Source organism: Hetaerina americana, unplaced genomic scaffold, assembly GCF_022747635.1.
Source record: "Hetaerina americana unplaced genomic scaffold, ioHetAmer1.1.p SCAF_12, whole genome shotgun sequence".
In the NCBI taxonomy this organism is placed as follows: Eukaryota; Metazoa; Arthropoda; class Insecta; order Odonata; family Calopterygidae; genus Hetaerina; species Hetaerina americana.
The window spans coordinates 313,260-334,575 of NW_027286292.1; the positions used below are offsets into that span (position 1 = coordinate 313,260).

The 21,316-nt window shown below is 36.4% G+C and overlaps 1 protein-coding gene across 4 annotated transcripts; it reads left to right on the forward strand.

Moving 5' to 3' along the window:
• The first annotated feature begins 1,303 nt into the window (after positions 1 to 1,303).
• On the forward strand, positions 1,304 to 20,857 carry Spt-I (serine palmitoyltransferase subunit I). Of its 4 annotated transcripts, XM_071582568.1 has the most exons (11): positions 1,304 to 1,409; positions 1,533 to 1,734; positions 1,922 to 2,029; positions 4,748 to 4,846; positions 4,962 to 5,124; positions 7,647 to 7,779; positions 8,595 to 8,724; positions 8,822 to 9,019; positions 11,241 to 11,352; positions 11,712 to 11,965; positions 17,937 to 20,857. In XM_071582568.1, exons 2-11 carry the CDS (start codon positions 1,687 to 1,689, stop codon positions 18,099 to 18,101), a joined length of 1,410 nt encoding a protein of 469 aa, XP_071438669.1. In that variant the 5' UTR covers positions 1,304 to 1,409; positions 1,533 to 1,686; the 3' UTR covers positions 18,102 to 20,857. The 4 variants fall into 4 exon arrangements, with proteins under 4 accessions (XP_071438669.1, XP_071438668.1, XP_071438670.1 ...); XM_071582567.1 differs by lacking the exon at positions 1,304 to 1,409 and having other exon boundaries at positions 1,420 to 1,734; XM_071582569.1 differs by lacking the exon at positions 1,304 to 1,409 and having other exon boundaries at positions 1,420 to 1,734; positions 8,595 to 8,706.
• Positions 20,858 to 21,316: the final 459 nt, after the last annotated feature.

Sequence of the window (21,316 nt, forward strand, 5' to 3'; positions counted from 1 at the left end):
TCCAACGCAAGTCCTCTAACTTCTCTCTCTGCATCCCTTGGTGCACCTCTCCCTTAATCAACTTATTAAACGCCCCTAAATTCCGTGCATGCATTTCCTCTCTCATCAATGTTCCACCAAATTCATTTAATTCCTTATCCTCATCAGTACTGCTCTTGAACTTATCTCCCATTGCAACAACCTACTCTTCATACTCAAAGAACACCATGCTAATTAACCTTTCCCTCCATTCCTTCCTATGTCTCTACTAGGGTATTTTTGTTTTTGGTCATCTATTTATGACATTGCCTTTACAGTGTTCTCACATCATATTTTTTGAACAACTATGCAATTGTATTTTTAATTTTTTTATTACTTTAAATGAAGTCAGTCAAAAATTAGATATTGAGGACGTCAGCCCTTTCTCTTTGCTACCATTCATATTTTTTAAAAGTTTAATGGCCACAAAAAGCTGGTTGCCTAAACACGACACAGGGCTAAAACCCAGAAACTACCAGTCACTGTCTGAATGCTCTACCCGTGCAGAACCAATAAATTGAACAGTAGGTGAAACAAAGTTCGGTTTGATACAAATTCCTTGTGGAAGCACCTTCAAGAGTTGTGCCAACTAAATACACAGCAAGTGTAGGTCTCTGTATCGGAACCTACAAAGCTTGCACACTTTTCTAACCACGATATCTAGTTTTAATGCCAAAATGGAATATCGGAAAGCGTTATGCGAATTAAAAATGAAACGATCAGCCGAAAATTTCAAGAGGATCCAAAAGAATTTTGGTCTCAATTCTGATTATCCATAAAATAAATCTACAGCGAATTTACTCAAACAAAGATAAAAGTGAATGAGTAAGCAGCAGTTATTAAAAAAGCCTAATTATTAAATCCTTCAATTAAAGCGTATTCACCAATTCATCACCGAATTTCCTTGATAGCTCCCAAAACATTTTCGACGAACGATGCCCAAAATTGAAATTTCACGTACTTACTTTTCTCTATCTTTACAAACTTACTTTTCACAAAAGCGCTTTAAAAGCAGAGTTTTGATTGCAAATATTTGTAATGAACGTCTATGGAAAAAATCAGAGAATAACCAAGCACAGTTTTAAAACGTAAAGACGATATTCCAAGTCGTGCTTGGCGCTGAAATCCTTGAAAGTCACTTGCGGCGCCTATGTGCGGGCACCAGTATTACTATTAGAAATAACGTCGAGAGGTAGACATCACCTCTGTAATGGCTCAAAATTAATAATTTTCGGATTATTTTAATATTTGACCTCCATGACACTGCGTTCTGTATGTACATTAAGTAAGAACGACTGCTGTGTTAATTTCTTTTTTAGCATGACACCTGTTCTAGTGCTGCCATCTATAAAGTTGTTTTGTCAATAACACCGGAATAAGCTGAACCGGAGGTAGGAACCCTTTTCCAGTCGGACTTTGAAAAATTAGTGTCCGTTCTAATTGAAGTAATTGTTAGCGTGATTTCATAAACGCTTTTTTCAGTTCTCAAACTGTCATTATTTGTGTTATAACAGTGAAAATCCGCTCGTGTAGCCAGAAAGGGTGTTTGCCTTGGTGGAAAAAAAGATTTCTGTCCAGCCTTATCACAAGACAAATTTGGCACTGCCATTCAGTGTTTGATATATGATCTCTTTAAACCTATGAAGGAGTTCTCTTTCCGGAAAAAAAATGTCATCATTGTGGATATTACTGGAAATGTATCAAGTCATGAACGACGTGAGTGTATCACTTTCTATAATACTTTTATTTAATGCTTGTTTACTTAATGTTTTACTTTACTTTTTAGGCAATGAATATTAGTGAATTATTTTTTTTCTTGTAGGCGAATTTAGATTGTGCCTAATTAGTATTATTTCTTGTAAGCTTATCCGTAAAGTGACCTAATAACCTGTTGTTGTTTTAGGCCCCCATATACCATGTAATCCTTGAAGTTTGCCTCGTAATGCTAGTCCTCTGGTTACTTGTTCGGAAGAGCTACAACCCACTAGATGCCCAGGAGCTGACTGAAGCAGTAAGATATAACTATATAGTTAATTTGCATGCCCTTTGGTGACCGGCGTCATTGCCGGAAAATTACCTGGTCAAAATCATCAGTCAAGTATGTCGTGAAAGGTGGTTCATTGCTGTAATAGTTGCCGACGTGCTGGTAGGCTTAATTCACAGATAGGCAGATGCGGTAATAAGAACCAGTGAGCCTCTGGCTTCGACTGAAATTCCTTAATAGGGGTTCGAATTGGTATGAACAATGGAATACATCAAATTATAAAAATTGAGTTTTATGACTTAAGAACTCACTACATTTCATTCCCCCTAGAGTAGTATGCTTGTGCATTATTGTTTTGCCTGAGTAGGGAAACATTCTTTTGTACACGTTTGTAAGAATATCTTACCTCGTGTAACAATTGAGTTTATTTGAAAGCATTAACATGGTACTGTCCTAGAAAAAAATCAAGGTATGTTACCATGCGTTGTAGCATGAAGTGATGACAGCCCAGCTTGGTATGCCAGGCTTACAAATTATGTATTCTTGATTTTAGGAATGAAAGTTAGTGCAAATATAATAAATCAAAAAGATCTTCAATCGGAAGGCCGATTTAAGAGATAGAGTAGTAGTATTTAGGGGAGGCGACCAACAGCTATGGTCATTTGCGCCATTAGGGATAGACAGGAAAGGATGAAGGATGGAGAGAAACCGGCATCAGCCGTCTCTTAACGAAAACCGCCAAGGGGTCCGCAGCTTAACGTCCCATCCGACGGACGGCATTCTCACACAAAGTGCCCTCCACAAATTACCTCAACTAGGGCTCGAGATACCGCTGAAAAATATTCGACGCCGTCGGGTTAAGAGATTAAGGTATGTCGTGTGAAATGCTTATGTTGAGTATCAAGAAAGATAAGCTTCAATACCACCTTGGCATTCCCATTATTCCTGATGCAAGGAATATCACATGTCTTGTATTTAGCCTGGTTTTCATGTTGTATTTAAAATTACACAGCATGGTTTTTATTTCCTTGCATAGAAATATTCTTGTTTGGAGCTATGGGTGGTAGATTTCCATTACTGTACGGGTGTGCAATATTTCAGCTCACTATTAGCTGCTCCTCTAGTTTTAACTCTAGGACTCGGGCCTCAATACATTGTTGCAGGTTGTGACTGCAATCATGATTTACAAAAACTGAAATTCATTCTTTTTTCACCGTAATTAAAATATGGTAAACAACATGATTAGAAATTTTACAAGTATCAGATGTGTGCCCAATCCATCTGGTTTTACTCTTCGTTATCACCCTATCGTTCTCTCCTCCCTGACTGTCCTCATTTCTCATTGTTTGTGGCAGTATGATTTCCAGAATCAAGATATAAAGGATTATGCTTCTTTTTCTCTGATATGATTCTGCAATGGTTCATTTGCATTTGAGAATATTTTCTTTTATCAAGAATATTGAAAGTTAGACATGTAACTTCCTCATCCTCATCATGCATTGCTAAGCAGAATTTTTCTTTTAAATAATGCTCAAAAATTGACTTCATTCAGGTATAGCATTGTATTGGAAAAATTGAAAAATGGTAATGATAAACTCAGGTGGAGGGTAGGAATTCAGAATCACCAGAAAGACTGCAAATAAGGCAAATGAAAGAAACATTTTGGTGATTGTTTGACGCCCAATGGCCTTACTATTGTTCATAAAGCAGGCAAACAAACTAATTGGGGGTTGAGTTTTTAGGAAGGTTTTGCGCTATCTGTATACAAAAGTCATGCAATCTACAACACCCTTATTACTTGGAAAAGGGTTATCTCACCTCTTGAAAAAGTCAGTGAATTATGACGTTTGGTGGGTTGGGGAAAGAGAGAGGAGAATTGAGTCTTTTCAAGTGGCATAGATGTCTTTGACTGGAGGCAGTGTGCTCTATGTGGGAGGAGAGATTCCAAAGGATGCAAAACAAATGAAAAATGAAATGCATGGTATGGGCTAGGTAGTCTAAGATTGTGGGCCCCGTTTATTCCTTAGCCTGGGCAATGAGCTAGGTATTGCATAGTCGAAAGAGCAGAATGCTAGCAATGCAAATCATTACAAAATATAGAATTTTTGTGAAACTGCCCAGGCACTAATGAAAATTATAATAAACTGCGACCCCGGCAAAAAAACAATAGCTGCCGCAGTAATACCCTGCCTGTAGAGAGCCACTATCTAACACTGTATGAGTTTTAGTGGCCTTGGTTTCATGAGATTTTTGTGATAAAACCAAATAGCTTGTAACACAAGTGACAAAATTAACACTTTATTTACAATAATCCATTAGATTTTTACGGTGTATTTTATTAGCTTTAGTTTTGGCTATCTTTCTAGTGCCATCAGAAGATACACAAGTATTTAATTTTCAAGTGTGAATCATGCCAAACACCTGATGATTTTTGTACACAATTGAAAGTCACTGGCACCCTTTCAGTGTTTCATTATTTTTTCACCTTATTTTATGTGGTGATGATTAAGATGCTTGTAATTTTTCCAAACAATGGACATTCATATTATGCATTACAGTATTTAAGTTATAAATTACTCATCAACCACACTCAATGGGGTACCCCAACCCACAAACCTCATATTCATGTGGGCCAATTTCCTACCCAGCTAGGCATCTAGGGGTGACCGCAAGCAAGGTTTATTCTGTTTAGGAGTTTAAAAAATTATCTGTAATGTAATTATTTCTTATTAAAACTCAACACAGGAAAAAGAAGAAATAATTAGTGAATGGATTCCTGAGCCACTGGTGGAGAGCATTCCAGAAACACATAGAGTATTAAATCCAAGACTGATAAATGGCAAGGTAATTTCCCCAAACCTTATAAATAAGTTTGCATTTTTGTGCTTATGTTTTAAAAGTACTTATATGCAAGAAAACTTGTTCATTTTGTTTGTGTATTGATTTAATTTATTTTCAGGTAGGGAAGTATGTTGTAATTGATGACCACAAGTGCCTAAATATGGCTAGTCATAACTTTTTGGGTTTGGTTGAAAATAAAGAAATGGAAGAAACTGCCATCAAGTGCTTGGAGAAGTATGGTGTTGGGTCATGTGGGCCACGTGGATTTTATGGTACAGTTGGTGAGTAAGACCAAAGAATTACAATGTACAAGCATAAATGCCAAAGTTTTAAATAAGAGGTTACCACTTGTGGTGTTGCATGCATACCTGTACATTGTGAACAACATTTAGCTGGTTGATGTAATCATACTGCCTCTCTCCTATGTAAGCAATTTGCTTTGGAAGCTCAGACTAGATTGGGGAAAACGCTTGGATGGATTGGTTTTTTGCCACATGGGTACATGCTACAGTCCATTTGCCCCTAGGATCTCAATAAGCAATTACTGGTCTCAGAAATTGAGGGCCCTGGGGGCTGAACTGCCCGAGTTGACATGACATCCATGGTCAAGACCTAAAATCCACAACCAGTAGGTTAGCAGGTAGATGGGCCAAAAAGTTTCAAATTTAGCCAAACGTAATGCATGCATGTCATGTTTTGACGATTTTTTTCCTAATTTTTTGATTTAGCATAATTTTTAACCTTGCCTTTAGAGTATCAGAGTTTATGTGCACACTTTGATGAAAAAGAGGGTTTGGTAGTCTGCTGGGTAGAGGTCTGGAGGGCCCAGGTTCAATTCCTGGAAATGCCTCTGTGCACCCTCAGCTTTGCCCAAGCTGTGTTATTTTTTGAGTGGCAGTTCTTCCTGGGAAACTATAGGTAGCGCAGGGAAAAGCACAGTTCCCCACCCCCATCCCCCTGGTGTGTGATTTTTCACATGCTGTCGGGTTGGGTGAGCTCCACACTCACCCATCAAACTGAATTTTGGGTTTGTTACTACAAAATTTATGAAAATTAAGGGTGAATAGGAAAATATGCTTGTGGAAAAAATGTTTCAGAGATAGGCATCCCTCTAAGTTCATGTTGAGTCCCTGGATGTTTGAAAAAAATTAAAAAAGGACCTAATTTAAAAGTTGGGTAATATCATATGATTTACTCCCTTGTGCTGATTTTTTCCATCCTGCCTGTCCTTGCATACTTCCACTGCCTCTTGTCAATTTCACGAATCATTTCATAGATGCTGTCCTGTCCCTGAGATTTATTTTATTCTGTGTCTTGTTGAGTTTTCAATCACATTAACCCAGTCTACCACTGCCACAATGTTAACCACTTTCATAGTAAACCACCTCCTTTTTGAGAGGTTCACTCGTACTTGCGCTACCATTTATGTATTTGTTAATAAAACTTGAATCCATTCTCTTTACATGACCCAAGTGGCATGGCACACTTCTTTCATACTAATCTGTTTCTGATGCATCCAATCCACCGCTGTCATGACTCACTCATTCCTCACCCTGCCTTCCTTATGTTTACTGCCAACATGCCACAAATGCCCCATATCATCAGCAATTATTTGAAATGTCTATATATCCTAGCGTAGCCAAGTGACACATCAGTACAATAATGGACACTTGAATTTGGGTGCCAGTTCTTCCTGGGAAACCAGGTGGCTCAGGGAAAGGCACTGGACCCTCCTACCTTTATGTATGAATTTCACATGCTGTTGGGCTCTGAGTGAACTCTACCATCAACTACCAAACCGACCTTTGGGTTGATTACTTTGTTAATGGTTTTATAATTATTCCATAACTTAAAGTCGATTTTTTATGTAAATTTTGTGCAAGTGTAAAAAAAATAGTGGATATGAGTATTACCCAAATTCCTGTTCCCCCTTGATGGTCAACCAAAATTGGAGTGTGGGCATGTGCACATGAATTCAGGAAATGCATGCGTTAAAATTACATACATTATAAACATGTTTTCCTAGTCATTCTATGTTTCTGTTGCATTTTCAAACATTTCTGTGTATGGTATAACTTTTTTATTTTATAACTGATTTTTTAATTGAAGATTAAAGGTTTTCTTCTTATATATTGTTGCCACATGAAGATTTAAGTCTCAAATTTTCATGTATCCCTTTTTTATCGTGATAATATTATTGTGATAGTTACGAGGTAAAGCGTTGGACTACTGATCGGAGGGCTCAGGTGCAGGCAGGCACATCTGGATACCTCATACTGTCCAAAATTCTTGAATGCTATGAAGGTGTTGGGCTTTGTTGTGACATTCAATCACTAATTAAATCCTATATTTGAATGCAAAGGCACTCAGTTGAGGCAGTTGTAATTCATTATATTGAATAAATACAAGAGTCTTTGAGTGAATTGTGCATTTTTATAGTTAATAATCTTTCTTGTATCTATTCTTTATACATTTGTGGGGATTTAACTGTAATGAAGAATAGAGTTTGGATTGACTTAAACATTATATCTGCAATTTAATATTTTTATATGTAAAACAAGATGTCAATTTTTAGAATTAGTCGATCTTAAATGGGGTAGTACCCATTTCATAAAAACTAGTTTTTGTCAAGACTGAATGCTAATTTACCAACTTATTTGTAAAATAATTCTTCTTGATACCCAGAATAATGTGGGCTTTCAATTCGTGATCCTGACATAAAACTTCCATAAAGATAGCTATTCCATTTTCAGATGAAAGCATTCCTTTTTGTCTGTTGCAATGATTTTATCTTATTTTGTAGATGTTCACCTGGAATTGGAAGAGAAGATAGCAAAATTTGTAAATATGGAAGAAGCAGTTGTTTACTCATATGGATTTTCTACCATAGCCAGTGCAATACCTGCATATGCAAAGAGAGCTGATCTAATTTTCGTGTAAGTGAATGCTCCTCGCGTCATCCAGCATTGTAAAATGAATTAGAAAGAAAGTTTTGGAATTCTTTCTTGCACATTTTAGTGGGAGGAATTTCATCATTCAACAATATTTTAAAATATTCAATTTCAAGTTAACATTATGCACTCAATTCCTTGCATTTATTTAGCAAAATTGAAAAAATAAACAATATGATGTTCATAGAAAAACTGTTCTATTAAATATGGCTGAGAGTGGTATTTGTGTTTGATAAATAGATCAGCACAAGGATGCTCTGTGTTTAGGGTCTCGAGAAAAATTATATACATATTTGACAATCACATGTACATTATGATTGTTAAGTACAAGATTTGTGTAAAAAATATCAAGAGCAATTTTTTCCTGGTGTGTGCGTGAAGTGGCGAATTAAGACCGTCCGGTGGGTGTGCATATGATCTAGATCGTGTTGTCATTAATAAGATGACTGTGCACATCATTATCACTGAAAATTTGGCGGTGTGAAAGATCTGCACTAAACTCATTATGAAGGTCATGTTCACCCTTAAGAACCTTCCGGAATTGTCAACCAGGGAGCCGTCGAGTCTTCGAAAAGCCGCTGGGAAAAGTATCAACACTCAGAGATGTACTTGGAAGAATTTTGAGGCATTGTAGTAATATCTGAATTACATTATTTTCCAAAATTTTCTCGGTAATTTTTATGCCAACCATGTATGTAAACAGTAGAATTGCTTTTGACTTCAGTTGTTGGTAAGATATAAAATAATGTGAAATAATTCTGCAAGCAATATTACTGACATTTGTTTACAACTACTTCCAGGGATGAGTGTGTCAACTTTGCTATCCAGAAGGGCTTGGATGCATCTCGCAGCACTATTAGGTTTTACAAGCATAATAGCATGGAAGACTTGGAAAGACTATTGGAAGAGCAGGTGAAGCAGGATGTCTTGGTAACATTTTTCCGAAAGAAAAATTGTTTCAAGTAATGTGTATTTGGTATGTCAAGAATCTAGTCCTATCAATGTGTCATCTGAATATCCTTTTCAGAAACCAAAGAAAGCAAAGGCCACTCGCAGATTCTTAGTTGTCGAAGGAATCTACATGAATACTGGAAGTATAGCACCTCTACCCAAACTTATAGAGCTCCGGAAAAAGTACAAACTTCGAATTTTTATTGATGAAAGCTTATCATTTGGTACACTGGGAAGTACCGGAAGGGGAATCACAGAGTACTTCAATATTCCAGTAAGTTAATTGTAGAATAAGTATGTATATAGATATGTGCAAGTTCAACCCTTTCTATGTTGCAGATATTTAAAGAATATCAAAAGAAGTGCCATTAGAATTAAGAATCATATTTTTTAATAAACTAACACATGGTTAATGTATTCATATTTTTCCTTTAGTTTTTCTGATGTTGATGGATATTTTAAAATAAACTTTTGGGCTATGCTTTTATGATTCACAATTATACAAGCATTTATTTTCATTTCACAACACTGGTAACAATATATTTCAATGCATTTAAATTTTTTACCTAATCATTTTTATCTTTTATATACTATTTAGAGAATAAGAGATGGAAAACAGAAAAATGGAGCAGTGTAATACAATTCTCAAAACATAAAACTAAGTAGTGCAAACAGTGATTAATTATAAATAGGAGAATATAAATCTGGTTGAGCATTTTGTTGGTCAAGCTATTTAGTAAAAACCAGTAATATTTTTATAAAGATATATCACGAATGTTAATCATGAGGTTATGGTGGGTGTTGGTTGAAGACAGTAACTGTCGTAGGAAACAAAGTTACACAATTTGGTTTTATTCATAGATGCAAGCTTATGATCGGTTGTGAAAGTTTTTTTCTGACAAGTGCTGAAAATATGTAATTTAAGAATCATTAGAGAGGTATAAGGAATATAGGCTGTATCCTTAGTGCTGACTGGATGCCATTTCAGGATTCTCGAATTTATTGATAGTTTATTGTGATAAGACAAATAATTGCTCTTCATACCAATTTGTTTCCTTTGCAGTCCTGCCCCAGCTATTTGTTTTGACAGTGCATTGAGGTAAAAATATTGTAGGTCATCATTGGAGCCTAGTTTACTATATTGCATGTTTGAAACCAGAAGTTGTTCCTTCTGGGCCAGTGCACATATAAATTTGGAAGGAAGGGACAAAAACAATTGACCCCGACTCTTGTACTTTTTATGTACGCTGTACTCATTTCACGTTGCCACATTCAGGTTCATCACCAATCCTGTTGCCATGACTGTGATCACTGATTTTCGATAACATTTTGTCTCTTAATATTTTTCTGTCTTCAGAATGGGAAAACATTTCTTGATCTCTTGATCATGGGGAAAATACACCTTATCATTACTATCATCATTTTCACCGTATGAAATGATGCAGTCATTTGATGTCATCATGGCTAGGTGGTTCAAGTGCGTCTCTTGAACGAAGCCATTTTTCAGCTTTCTCCTTGCTCTTGAAATGTATGCCCCAAAGCCTCTAGCTCGAAATAATATTGTAAGCAAATCTCCGGTTCACCTGTATCGAGACAATTGGTGGATTCATTGGCTGTGTGTAGTTGTGCAGCGGGCCAGTTTCCATCTGGGTTTGGTGTGCCCAGAGATGTACAAGAGAGAAAAAGGGGGGTGTGTGAATCTGGTGGCTCACCCCCCTTCTTCCCACCCATACTTTGGGTGGATGAATTGGGGAAGACCAAATGGGCATTGCTTCACTTTATTGCTAATAGGTAGAACAGGCAGGTAGTCTCCTCTGGGGTGTGATCGTGGATATATTTCACATGTAATTGCTATTGTAAAGAAATGAAAACAATGGCTCCCATACCCCTAAAAATGCTCAATGTACTATGAAAATTATGTACTTCATAAATGAAATCTCATGTGGTGAAAGATTCACAGATGTTAAGCATGACTAATTGCAAATGCATAGCTGTACACAATGGTATTGGTTTTAGTGCTACATATTCTGTAATGAGGTTATCAATGAAAGATAAAAAAAATTGAGGGTGAACTAAAGTAATAATTCACTTTTTTTACTGGCTTATTATAGTTAAACATTTTATAGGCAGTGCACAGGTTTACTAATGATATTTTTTTAAATCTCGATGATTGAGGAGTTGAAAAATTGCAGAAAATAACCTTTTTCTGATGCTTACCTGTTTGAAATAATACTGTATGGTTTTTTCTGGTCCATAGTCAAACTTTTGCATGTAAATTAAGTGTATTCAATGATACATTTGTTTGTTTGAAGCATAAGTAGTTGAAGACCACTGCAATACTTTGGACTGTGATGTTTTCACTTTGCAAGTAAAGCCAGGGGGATATTTTTTCAGCTAGTGCACTTCTAGAGTATTCTAATTCAGTGCAAGTGTTTCCGGAAGCTTGGTAGCCAAAGGGATGCATGTCTTAACACTAACGTTGCATAATCTTACAGGTGGAGGAAGTGGATCTTCTTTCTAGCAGCTTAGAATGGTCAGTGGCATCCATCGGAGGATTTTGTGCTGGAACATCTTTTATTGTTGAACATCAACGCCTTTCCGGCCTTGGTTAGCATTACAATTATCTGATTGTGTTGACCCCAACATAAGTAAGGCATTGTACCAGAGTCTCTAATTTATTGATTTGCAGTAAGAAATGGGGAAGTAATTAAGGAGATGTTTTTTAATTTTATTAAGTTTTCACTGCATCAAAAACTTTATTTACTTATGACTAAATTCATGAGAGGACCTAGATAAGAAGTATGCTAGCGCATAATTCACACATTATTGATTGAAGTTGATGATTGAACTAAAAAGTGTTGATGATTAATGAAATTGATACTTGATATTTCATAGTTTTATTTCATTTAAAATTCTTTGCCTTAGTAATGTTACATGTATTTTGATAATTTCTTTATTTATTCCAGGTTATTGCTTTTCTGCATCCTTGCCCCCACTCTTGGCTTCTGCTGCAATAAAAGCATTGGATATAATGCAGGAGAACCCATCAATGTTCGCTGAGTTGAAGCAGAACTGTCATTTGGTGCAGGAGAGCTTGGAATCCATAAATGGGCTGACGCTAAGTGGACATGAAGACTCTCCGGTGAAGCATCTTTACCTAAGTGTGCCTTGCGAAACAAGGGAAGAGGAGGAAGGGAAACTGTTAGCTATTGTTGATTATGTAAGTTTGTATTATGTGGTTTAGTTGTATGACACCACTGTTATCTTAAAAGTGACAGACTTCTGGACTTTGCAATGATTTCTCTTGTTCGAGTAACATATGTAAAAATAGAGATTCCTGTAGTAAGAGCTGTGCATTATTCGAGATTGCCTTGTTTGCATTTTTTAAATTCAAACTCTATTATTAATATTTTTGCATGCAATGTAAAAGCATATTGTCATATGCCAATTAATGGCATCCTGAAATGTTTTTTGCAGTGAGCAGAAAAAATTACAAAATTTGTGTAAACTGGGGTAGATAGGTAACTAAAATTAAAGTAGCGTGAAACTGGCGATCAAATTTACAATTTCCCTTTCATTCCTTGGCGGTGAAGTCAGATTGTTTCAGTCCCACTAAATTTGAAACTAATAGCAATCATTGAACAAAAGCATAGAACTCTCATACTTTAGTATGTATACAAAGCGAACGGTAACTACGGCCGTATAAATATAATGGGAAGAGTTCACCCCAGCCGTACTCTTATAAATGGGCAAAGGATGGGTGGGGGATATTGGAGAAAATAGAAACAGTAAATTGATAAAAATTATAAAATTAAATAATTAACTGAAAATAAGACTAACAATAAATATAGTAAAAAACTGAAAATAATTGAAATATTTAAATACCGCAAACGGTTAGAACAATGAAATGGAGGGGGAAAAAATTAATTTTTTTAATACTAAAAAAGTGAAAATTAATCACGCATTCTCTAGCTTGGATGTACTATGCAGCAGTGATCCTTGCTAGTTGCATACACTCCCACTCTATCAGGGCTTATGAGAGGTTTCCCTCTGCGTCAGGGGCCCACCAATCACACGTATTGAAATAAAATTAAGAAATATAATAAACGAAAAATGATCACGCACTCTCTAGCTCGGATGTACTATATAGCATTGATCCTTGCCAGTCACAGGCACTCACCTTCAATCAGGGCTTAGGAGAGGTTCCCTCTGCGCCAGTGGCCCGTCAGTCACACGTATAATAATAAAGGCAAAATAATCACGCACTCTCTAGCTTGGATGTACTATGCAGCAGTGATCCTTGCTAGTCGCATACACTCTCACTCTATCAGGGCTTACGAGAGGTTTCCCTCTGCGTCAGGGGCCCACCAATCACACGTATTGAAATAAAATTAAGAAATATAATAAACGAAAAATGATCACGCGCTCTATAGCTCGGATGTACTATATAGCATTGATCCTTGCTAGTCACAGGCACTCACCTTCAATCGGGGCTTAGGAGAGGTTCCCTCTGCGCCAGTGGCCCGTCAGTCACACGTATAATAATAAAGGCAAAATAATCACGCACTCTCTAGCTTGGATGTACTAAGCAGCAGTGATCCTTGCTAGTCGCATACACTCCCACTCTATCAGGGCTTACGAGAGGTTTCCCTCTGCGTCAGGGGCCCACCAATCACACGTAGTGAAATAAAATTAGGAAGTATGATAAACGAAAAATGATCACGCACTCTCTAGCTCGGATTTACCATATAGCATTGATCTTTGCTAGTCACAAGCACTCACCTTCAATCAGGGCTTAGGAGAGGTTCCCTCTGCGCCAGTGGCCCGTCAGTCACACGTATAATAATAAAGGCAAAATAATCACGCACTCTCTAGCTTGGATGTACTAAGCAGCATTGATCCTTGCTAGTCGCATGCACTCACACTCTATCAGGGCTTACGAGAGGTTTCCCTTTGCGGCAGTGGCCCGCCAATCACTCACTTGCTTGGGTATGCGAAGACGCCTTAACCCTAGCAAAACTCACTCACTCACTCACAGGTCTACCGTGGAATTTCTTCCGACGTTAGTACTGTGACTCGCACTTGGTGGAAGGGTAAAGGGAGTGCCCAGAAGCTGACACAAGTGTTTCGACTGCCAAGCAGTCCTCTTCAGAGAAGGAATGATTTCGGGGCGGAGTGGGGGGGGGAGAGTTGAGATGAAAAGTCGGTTGGGATGGGGAGGGGGGTGGGGACTCCACCCCGCCCCCCCTTTTTGACCGTTACACTACACACAGCATATATAAGTCACCACACATGAGACGAAATCATTCCTTCTCTGAAGAGAAGGAATGATTTTAATAGATGCATAATATATTTTGAAATTTTTTGCCAAGTTATTAGCTGTTTGCATATAGCGATTTTTCTTATCAAAAGTATGAAAATATTTCAGGTTTTTTGCTCTTCCATCCCCTTTTATACTAAGGAAAAAAAATCTGTTTGGTTACAAAATTGATTAAAATAACTTTAAAATGCCATTAAATCTGTTTGTCCCCAAATATTAATTTTGGTAAAATTGATGGTTTTTTTGTCTGAATTCCTAACAATTTTGGTGTACGTATGGAGTATCTAGGGTAGTATATATAGGGAAATTAGGTATTATTCTAACCTTACATTTATTACCTTTTTAGTTTTCACCTTAACTTTATGAGTGCTGGTATTCATTCACGTGGGTCGTTCAATAGGTCGTTAGAAAAAAATAGAAAACAAATTATTTTGGTGTAGATAAAATTTAATATTTTTCTACTTAAGCCCCTTTTAGCTCTAAATTTTCTTTCATTTCTCCTGCTGTTATGAGGCATCTAAAAAACAAGATTTTGGAAGGTCCTCAAAATAGGCATCTGTCTTGACGTTGAACTCCTTGTTTGACTTGAATTGTTTTCCAGTGCCATTTTTACCAATTGAAAAAGAAAGAAATGTCACTGGGGGCCAAATCTGGTGAACTTTATGTAACAATTTTAACTTAAATTCCATAATTTTTGCCATTGAAACTGTATAGGTGTGCACCCATCCTTTGCCTTGATGGAAGAGAATTCTTCTCTTTGTGAAATGGAAAGTTGTTTCTTCATTTATATGCTTGACTGGTGCAACAAGTACTTATATTACACTCTGTTTATTGTTTGTTCTTTTAAAAAGTAATTGCTCTGGGTAATTCCACATGCATCCCAATAAACTTTGGCCATAACCTCCTAGGCTAATTTCACTGTCTTTTCCTTCTTCGGAGCTGGATTGCCTTTGGAGACACTGTTTAGACTGTTCCAAGCCTTTGGGGTGTATTATTGGATCATGTTTCATCCACAGTTACCTCTCAAAGCAAAAACCCATCAGGATTGCTGCGATAAGTGCCAAACCAGCCTCTGAATCGACCACATGATTGCTGAATTTGCTCTCCTCTGAGGTCAAACGCAGCACCCACCTATGCACTATGAACTACACCTCGCTCAGCTTTGATCTCTTTTTGTGTTGAGCCTGTTTAATAGAATTGTGATCACTGCATGAAACTTATTTTTTTTCTTTTCTAACTAAATAATTGTTTGTTGCTTCAATCGACTATGAAAATGAAACTACCAGCTGGATATAGCTGAAACTTTTAAAGCTGTCTAGGGAGAGATGAGGCTTACTGAAAGTTAACCTTTCCTAATAGTGCAAGTCCTATTTCATGGATTTTTTAAGAGGTTATTGAATGACCCATGTATCTAATAGTGCCCCAGTGTAGATTATTATAGATGTCCATTATGATGGTAGGAATCTTCAAATTATTCATATCCCATTGATATTGAACAAATAAAGGAATAGTTTTTAGAATCCCTCATATTTACTGCCCTGAAGGTAGTGGAAATTTTCAGTATATACTGTAAAAATCGGTTTTTATATGATGAACTTGTGTGAATGTATTTCCTATTTCATTTTCTTTGCATGTTTGTACCAGAACTATATATTACACAACTTTGAATTGAAGTGGAAGGTGATGGTGCTGTGATATTCTGATCTTTTGGGATTTAATGTACTCCTCACATGTGTCCCCACTGCTGTCATAATGAATTTTGTGCCGTCTGACTTTCTGAGTAGTGACCTCTTCATGTAGTACAATCCCCTATCCCTCATAAATCGAATATACTCTTAAAAAACATAAGCTCTGCTCACTGATAATGATGTGTGTCTTGTGCATTATTAGCATTTTGTTCCTTTTATTTACTGTTGCTTTGTACTGAGACAAACTGTCTACTCTACTCTGATATTTTTTCTATATTAGTTATCGACATTTAAATTATTTTGGGGATTTCATCTGCATTGCTGTTCATATAAGTAGTTGCAAATGCTTCTTTCTGCTTAAGCCAAGGAAAGAGGTGTGAAAAAGATATCTGTTAACCTTTGGACTTGAATTTAGGCCTAGATTCAACAAACAATGTTATAATTTCTTTTAGACTTTCTTTGGCCAGGCCAAACTCGTCATTCCCTACTGCTATTCACTCTATAGATATTTAAATCCATACTCGGTGAGAATCTAAATGCAGCTTTAGCCAGGGAAAGCTTACCCTCAATTGATGCAGCATCAGTTTTTACTCACAGCTGATATCTTTGGAGAAAACTCTCCCTTCATTATAAGTGATGAGAGCATGTCTGATGGTGCAGTGATAAACAGGTCTACCACCTTGCCCACCCATGAGTTGCATCTTTCTTAGGAAATTGTTTCTTGTACTCTACACCAAGCACACTAACATCAACATCATTTATACGCTCAATTCTTAAATGTTACAGAATTATTGAAATGTTTATGCAGTAAGGTTATATTTTGCATTCCCAAATATCTCTTTAATTTTTTGGTGCCCCAGTCTGATTATTGAGTGCTGGATTTGATTTTACATCAAAGCATTGCAACTCATTACTAGTTCTGCTTGCAGTAGCAAACACTTTATCATTACAGATAAAACTTCACCATCATATAGTTAATATCCATATCCACATTTCATAATTAGTTAGTGTAAACAGCATTAATGGCCTTGTCAGTTACTAACATGAAGCAAAAAATCTTTCAAATCTAGAGTATTAAATTCGTCAGTTCATTAGTCACTTGTATTCTCCTTCATGCTGCCAATGTCTTTACGTGCAATTTTTACAATATTTTCCTTAGTTATTTATGAGTGTATGTTAGTGTAAGGACAATGATTTTGCATACTCTGCTAATCTGTCTGCATGGGGTGACATGAGAACAGATGCATCAGTCTATGAAGTATGTGATCAGAATCACAGGACTTTGCTGTATGAGTGCATAGAAGACTTTTGGCCTCAAATAACCCCTGAATCTTATTTCTCTTCTCTTTCTGGCCTCTCTTTTTCTGTGGCAGAGGATACTGCAGTTTATAATGCTCCTGTTCCCCACAGTTTGAAGTATTTCCATATTTTCTATGTAAATATGATTGATATCTGCCAAACTTGAACTGCTCCTCATCTTGCCTTTTTGTGTGCAGTACCAAGCTTTTGCCACCCTTTAGAGCCCTTGAACCTTTTCTTCAACTGATGGTCCTCTCAAAGATCTCATCAAGTGGTGCAGTGCATTCTAACCCCCAAAACGTTTTCCCTGACATTTTGGCTAATTTCGAGGTTTGTCTGCAATAAAATTTTCTAGTTCTTGAATCCCTTCAAAAGTTTTGCATGAATGAAAACACATTTTTGGCATGTCAGATGAACCACCTTTTCAGATGAGCATATTAAGGAAATGAAATGTTTACAGTCTATCACTTCACCTTATGTTATACATCAGCTCTTTTTTTAGTAATAAAAGTCTTTCTGGTAGTCATGCTGTGTTCCTTTTCCCTATCATTGATTCTGATGCGCTGCTATTGTTATTTAATCCTCATTATATGTTGGCCTTGCCATTTGTCATAGATGCCCTGGACCAACTCACAAAAGCTCTCTGTAGTTAGAGGCATGTATTTTTTTATTGCTTAATCTGATGTCAAATGAAAGTGGTGTTGACTATGCTTTCCTTTTAATTGTGTGTTCCAAAGAATGCAGAAGATTCTTGTTCTTCAGACCAATTCTTTATTTGAAACAAACGCTTAAAGTAGTAGATATATTAATTTTTAAGGAAGATTTGATTGTAAGATAAAATTAAAAGTGGATGCTTTAATATTGTAATTTATTTTCTTTTCAAGTGTCTTACTCATGGGATAGCCCTAACGGTTCCATCATACTTGGAGGATAAAGAAGTAAATCTACCCAGACCAAGTTTACGTATTGCTGTCAATATATTATTGACCAAAGAAGAAATATCTAAAGTGAAAAATGTTCTCTCCAAAGCATGTGAAGATATGTTGTAGTTTTTCACTTTTATATGTATTTATAGTATTTTACCACATTAATTTTTCAGATATGCATTTATTTAATTTTGTTTAACTTGCAATTTAATAGTTGCAACTTGTCAGTTGGTTGCCATCATTACTGTGATGATAATGAAATATGTCATTACTCAATATTTTATATGAAGCTACAATTTTAGTGTGAATTTTTCATGAAAAATATTTTGTGAATGTTACCATTACTTTTTTAATTATTTAAATGAACCAATATTTGGGGCGCACATAAATGTATAACATCATTTCCTTTCATGCATATTCATGAAACTCACCTTAAAGGGTCACATGCAGGGTGCCCACTCAACTGATAATTCTCGTGTCTTGCCAGCAGCTAAAGCATACATTTTTATAAATAAGTCTCTGAAATGGCTTCACAGTCCTCAACCTGAGCTCGCAAGAGTACTAACTGTAAGCTTAACAATGAGTGAAATCCACGTATTCATGAGGGCCAAATCTTTTTTCCATCACTGCCTGTTTTCCGTGGAAGTTCCCTTACTCAGAAAATCACATACAGCTTAGGTTTAGCTGTGTTGTCCAATAATATCTCCTGGATTTTAACCTGGGCCCTCCAGTTTTAACTGACTGCTCTAATAAACCATCTATTGTGGCTTCCGCAAGTAAACTAAGACAGCAAAAGACAAATAGTGTAAGTCAAAGCAATAATACTTTCATGTGACATTGATGATCATATGTTTGGAAAGCCATGGCAATTACGTTTGTTGGTCATACTCATATGGTTTCATTTCAAGTAATTGGGGAATAGTAAATGCAAACTTTAGGATTTAATAGTGAATTTAAAGTCTTGTTGTGCAATTTTGGATAATGAAGCTTAAGTTCAGAAGTTATGAATTTCTAAAAAAAAAGACATAAGAAAGTGGCAATTTTTTCATTAGTTTCAGGATTGGATTCAATTCTTATTTGTCCTGCACGTATGCGATTTCTCTTTTTAATGATGCGTGATTATTTTTCTTGTATCACAATAGCAAGTACAGTTTTTCTCCAGACTTCATAATACTGGATCTACTGAATGGGTATTATATGTCCCAAAAGACAATGGCAAACGGTGTATAATCTGAGGCATTATTATCCCCAAAATAAATGCTCAAATTTATCAGCTGACTTGTTGTCCATCTTCATCATCAAGAGTTTCCCAAATGAGCTTTGTTGTATTCAAGTCGCCTCTGAAATTTCTCTCTGTTCTCTGCCACACCTCAATACACATCCTTGTAGTCACACATTCCTGCCGATGCCCTCTTCCTACTTGGTGTTTTCTCCAGGATGCTGGCGGCAGCTCCCCTTCTCAGCTGCAGCCTCCTTTGGGCTCTTATTTAATGGGAAACATAGCACCATATTGCCTCATTGACAGTGATGGCCAGGTATTAAAGACAGTATTGACTCATTCCCATGGGTAGTTCCCCAAACGTCCACAGCCTTCAGATAGAAGGGGGCAAGTGAATTAAAGAAATTGCCTCTAGCAAGCAATATGATACATGCATAAAAGATGGGCGACTCTTTTGCCTGTGAAATATGCCTTATTCATGTTTGAAATCAAGTGAAAAAGTTACGCATAATCAGGGAGTGAGAAAGGGATAACATAAATTAAGCTGAAATTGGCAGGCATCAGTTTATCATATTAATGCTAATCATTGCATTTATTGTTGTTTTAATAATTAATTGTCTGCCTTTGCTTAGGCTCATCAATTCACCCAATTCCAGGTTAGGGTGGCAAATCATTGTGCAGCCCTGATTGACTCAACTACTGGTTAACATGGATCTTAAGTAGTGAAAACCAGAATCTTCATTTCTTGCTTGTATTAATTCATCATTTTGTTTTATAATTTTTGCTGATTGTGTTCTTCAAACTGATTTTTATGAGAGAGTTGCCAAAGTGCTTTCCCTGACATACCTATTTGAAGGAAAAATGATTTTGTAGATGATATGAAAATATTTATTTACAATGGATCTCTTTTTGAGTCTTCAGACTGTTGAAGTTATATTCTATGCATGCATAAAAGTGCCTTCTTAGCAAAGTAGTTGTGGCAGCATTGTTAGAGCTCATGGCTTAAGCCATATGTCCACCCTTCATCCTTTCCTGTCCATCCCCTATGGCAAAAATGACCTCGGTTGTCGGTCGCCTCCCCTAGAAAAACTACTTATTCTAGGAATGGCAACATTGAAAATATTTATTTTACGGTGTACCAATTTCATCAATGTGCATTTGAAACTTTTTGTTATGTTCTATTGGTACGTCATGAAAAAAATCTACATGTCAAGAGAATTTCCATGTGACTAAACTAAACTTTGTTGATAATTAAAAAAAAAGATTTCTGTGGTAACTAACTTCAATGAATAAGCACTCAAAATCAGTTTTTTTCAATTCACATTCTCAATGGAAAATATAGTTAATGGAATACTTCAATATAAAATGTATTTAAGTGTGTGTTCTTGTATGTTTTTATAAATGCTCATACTATCAAAGGTTAGATTTTTTTACTACTCATCCTGTCAATCAAAAGCAGTCAAAGGGAATGTTTACCAAGCAAAAGGTTTTATTAACACCATGAGGTCAAAAAATATGCAACTTCCGTAAGAATAAATAGCTATTGATATGAGGAGGAAGTGGCGTTTTGATCATTAATATAGAAGGAAAAAGAGGACTTTTATTTTTACTCATATTTTGTTTGTGGGATGCACTCCGTTAACAGAGCATGGTCTACATATTCTGGTAACTACCGAAATAAAACATTCCCTTTAAGGCCAGATGAGTTCCACTTTATTATTTTCCATGCAGATGGTTCCAGAAACACCTAATTACCAAACTCATTAGTGACACTGATAGCCACAGAACCTGGGACTCTACGTGCCAATATCACCAACTCAGCAGACACCAAAGCTCTCTCTTTACAGGGAAAATATTTATAGTTAAGGTTGTAGCAAAGATCTAAACTTTTAAGTGAACCTTTATTCAGGGTTTTTACTTGAAGGAGGCTTTCATTATTTACTAAATAAAAAAACTAAGCGTCTACATACATTTAATATTTACCAACTATGGGTCAAAATTAAAATGTCATAAAAAGGGTCTGGTGCAAGGGTTTTGAATTCAATTATCAATTGGTGACCACCTCAAATCTCCATATATTTAAGATTATGATTTGGTGAGCTGCAGAGGAAGAAAACAT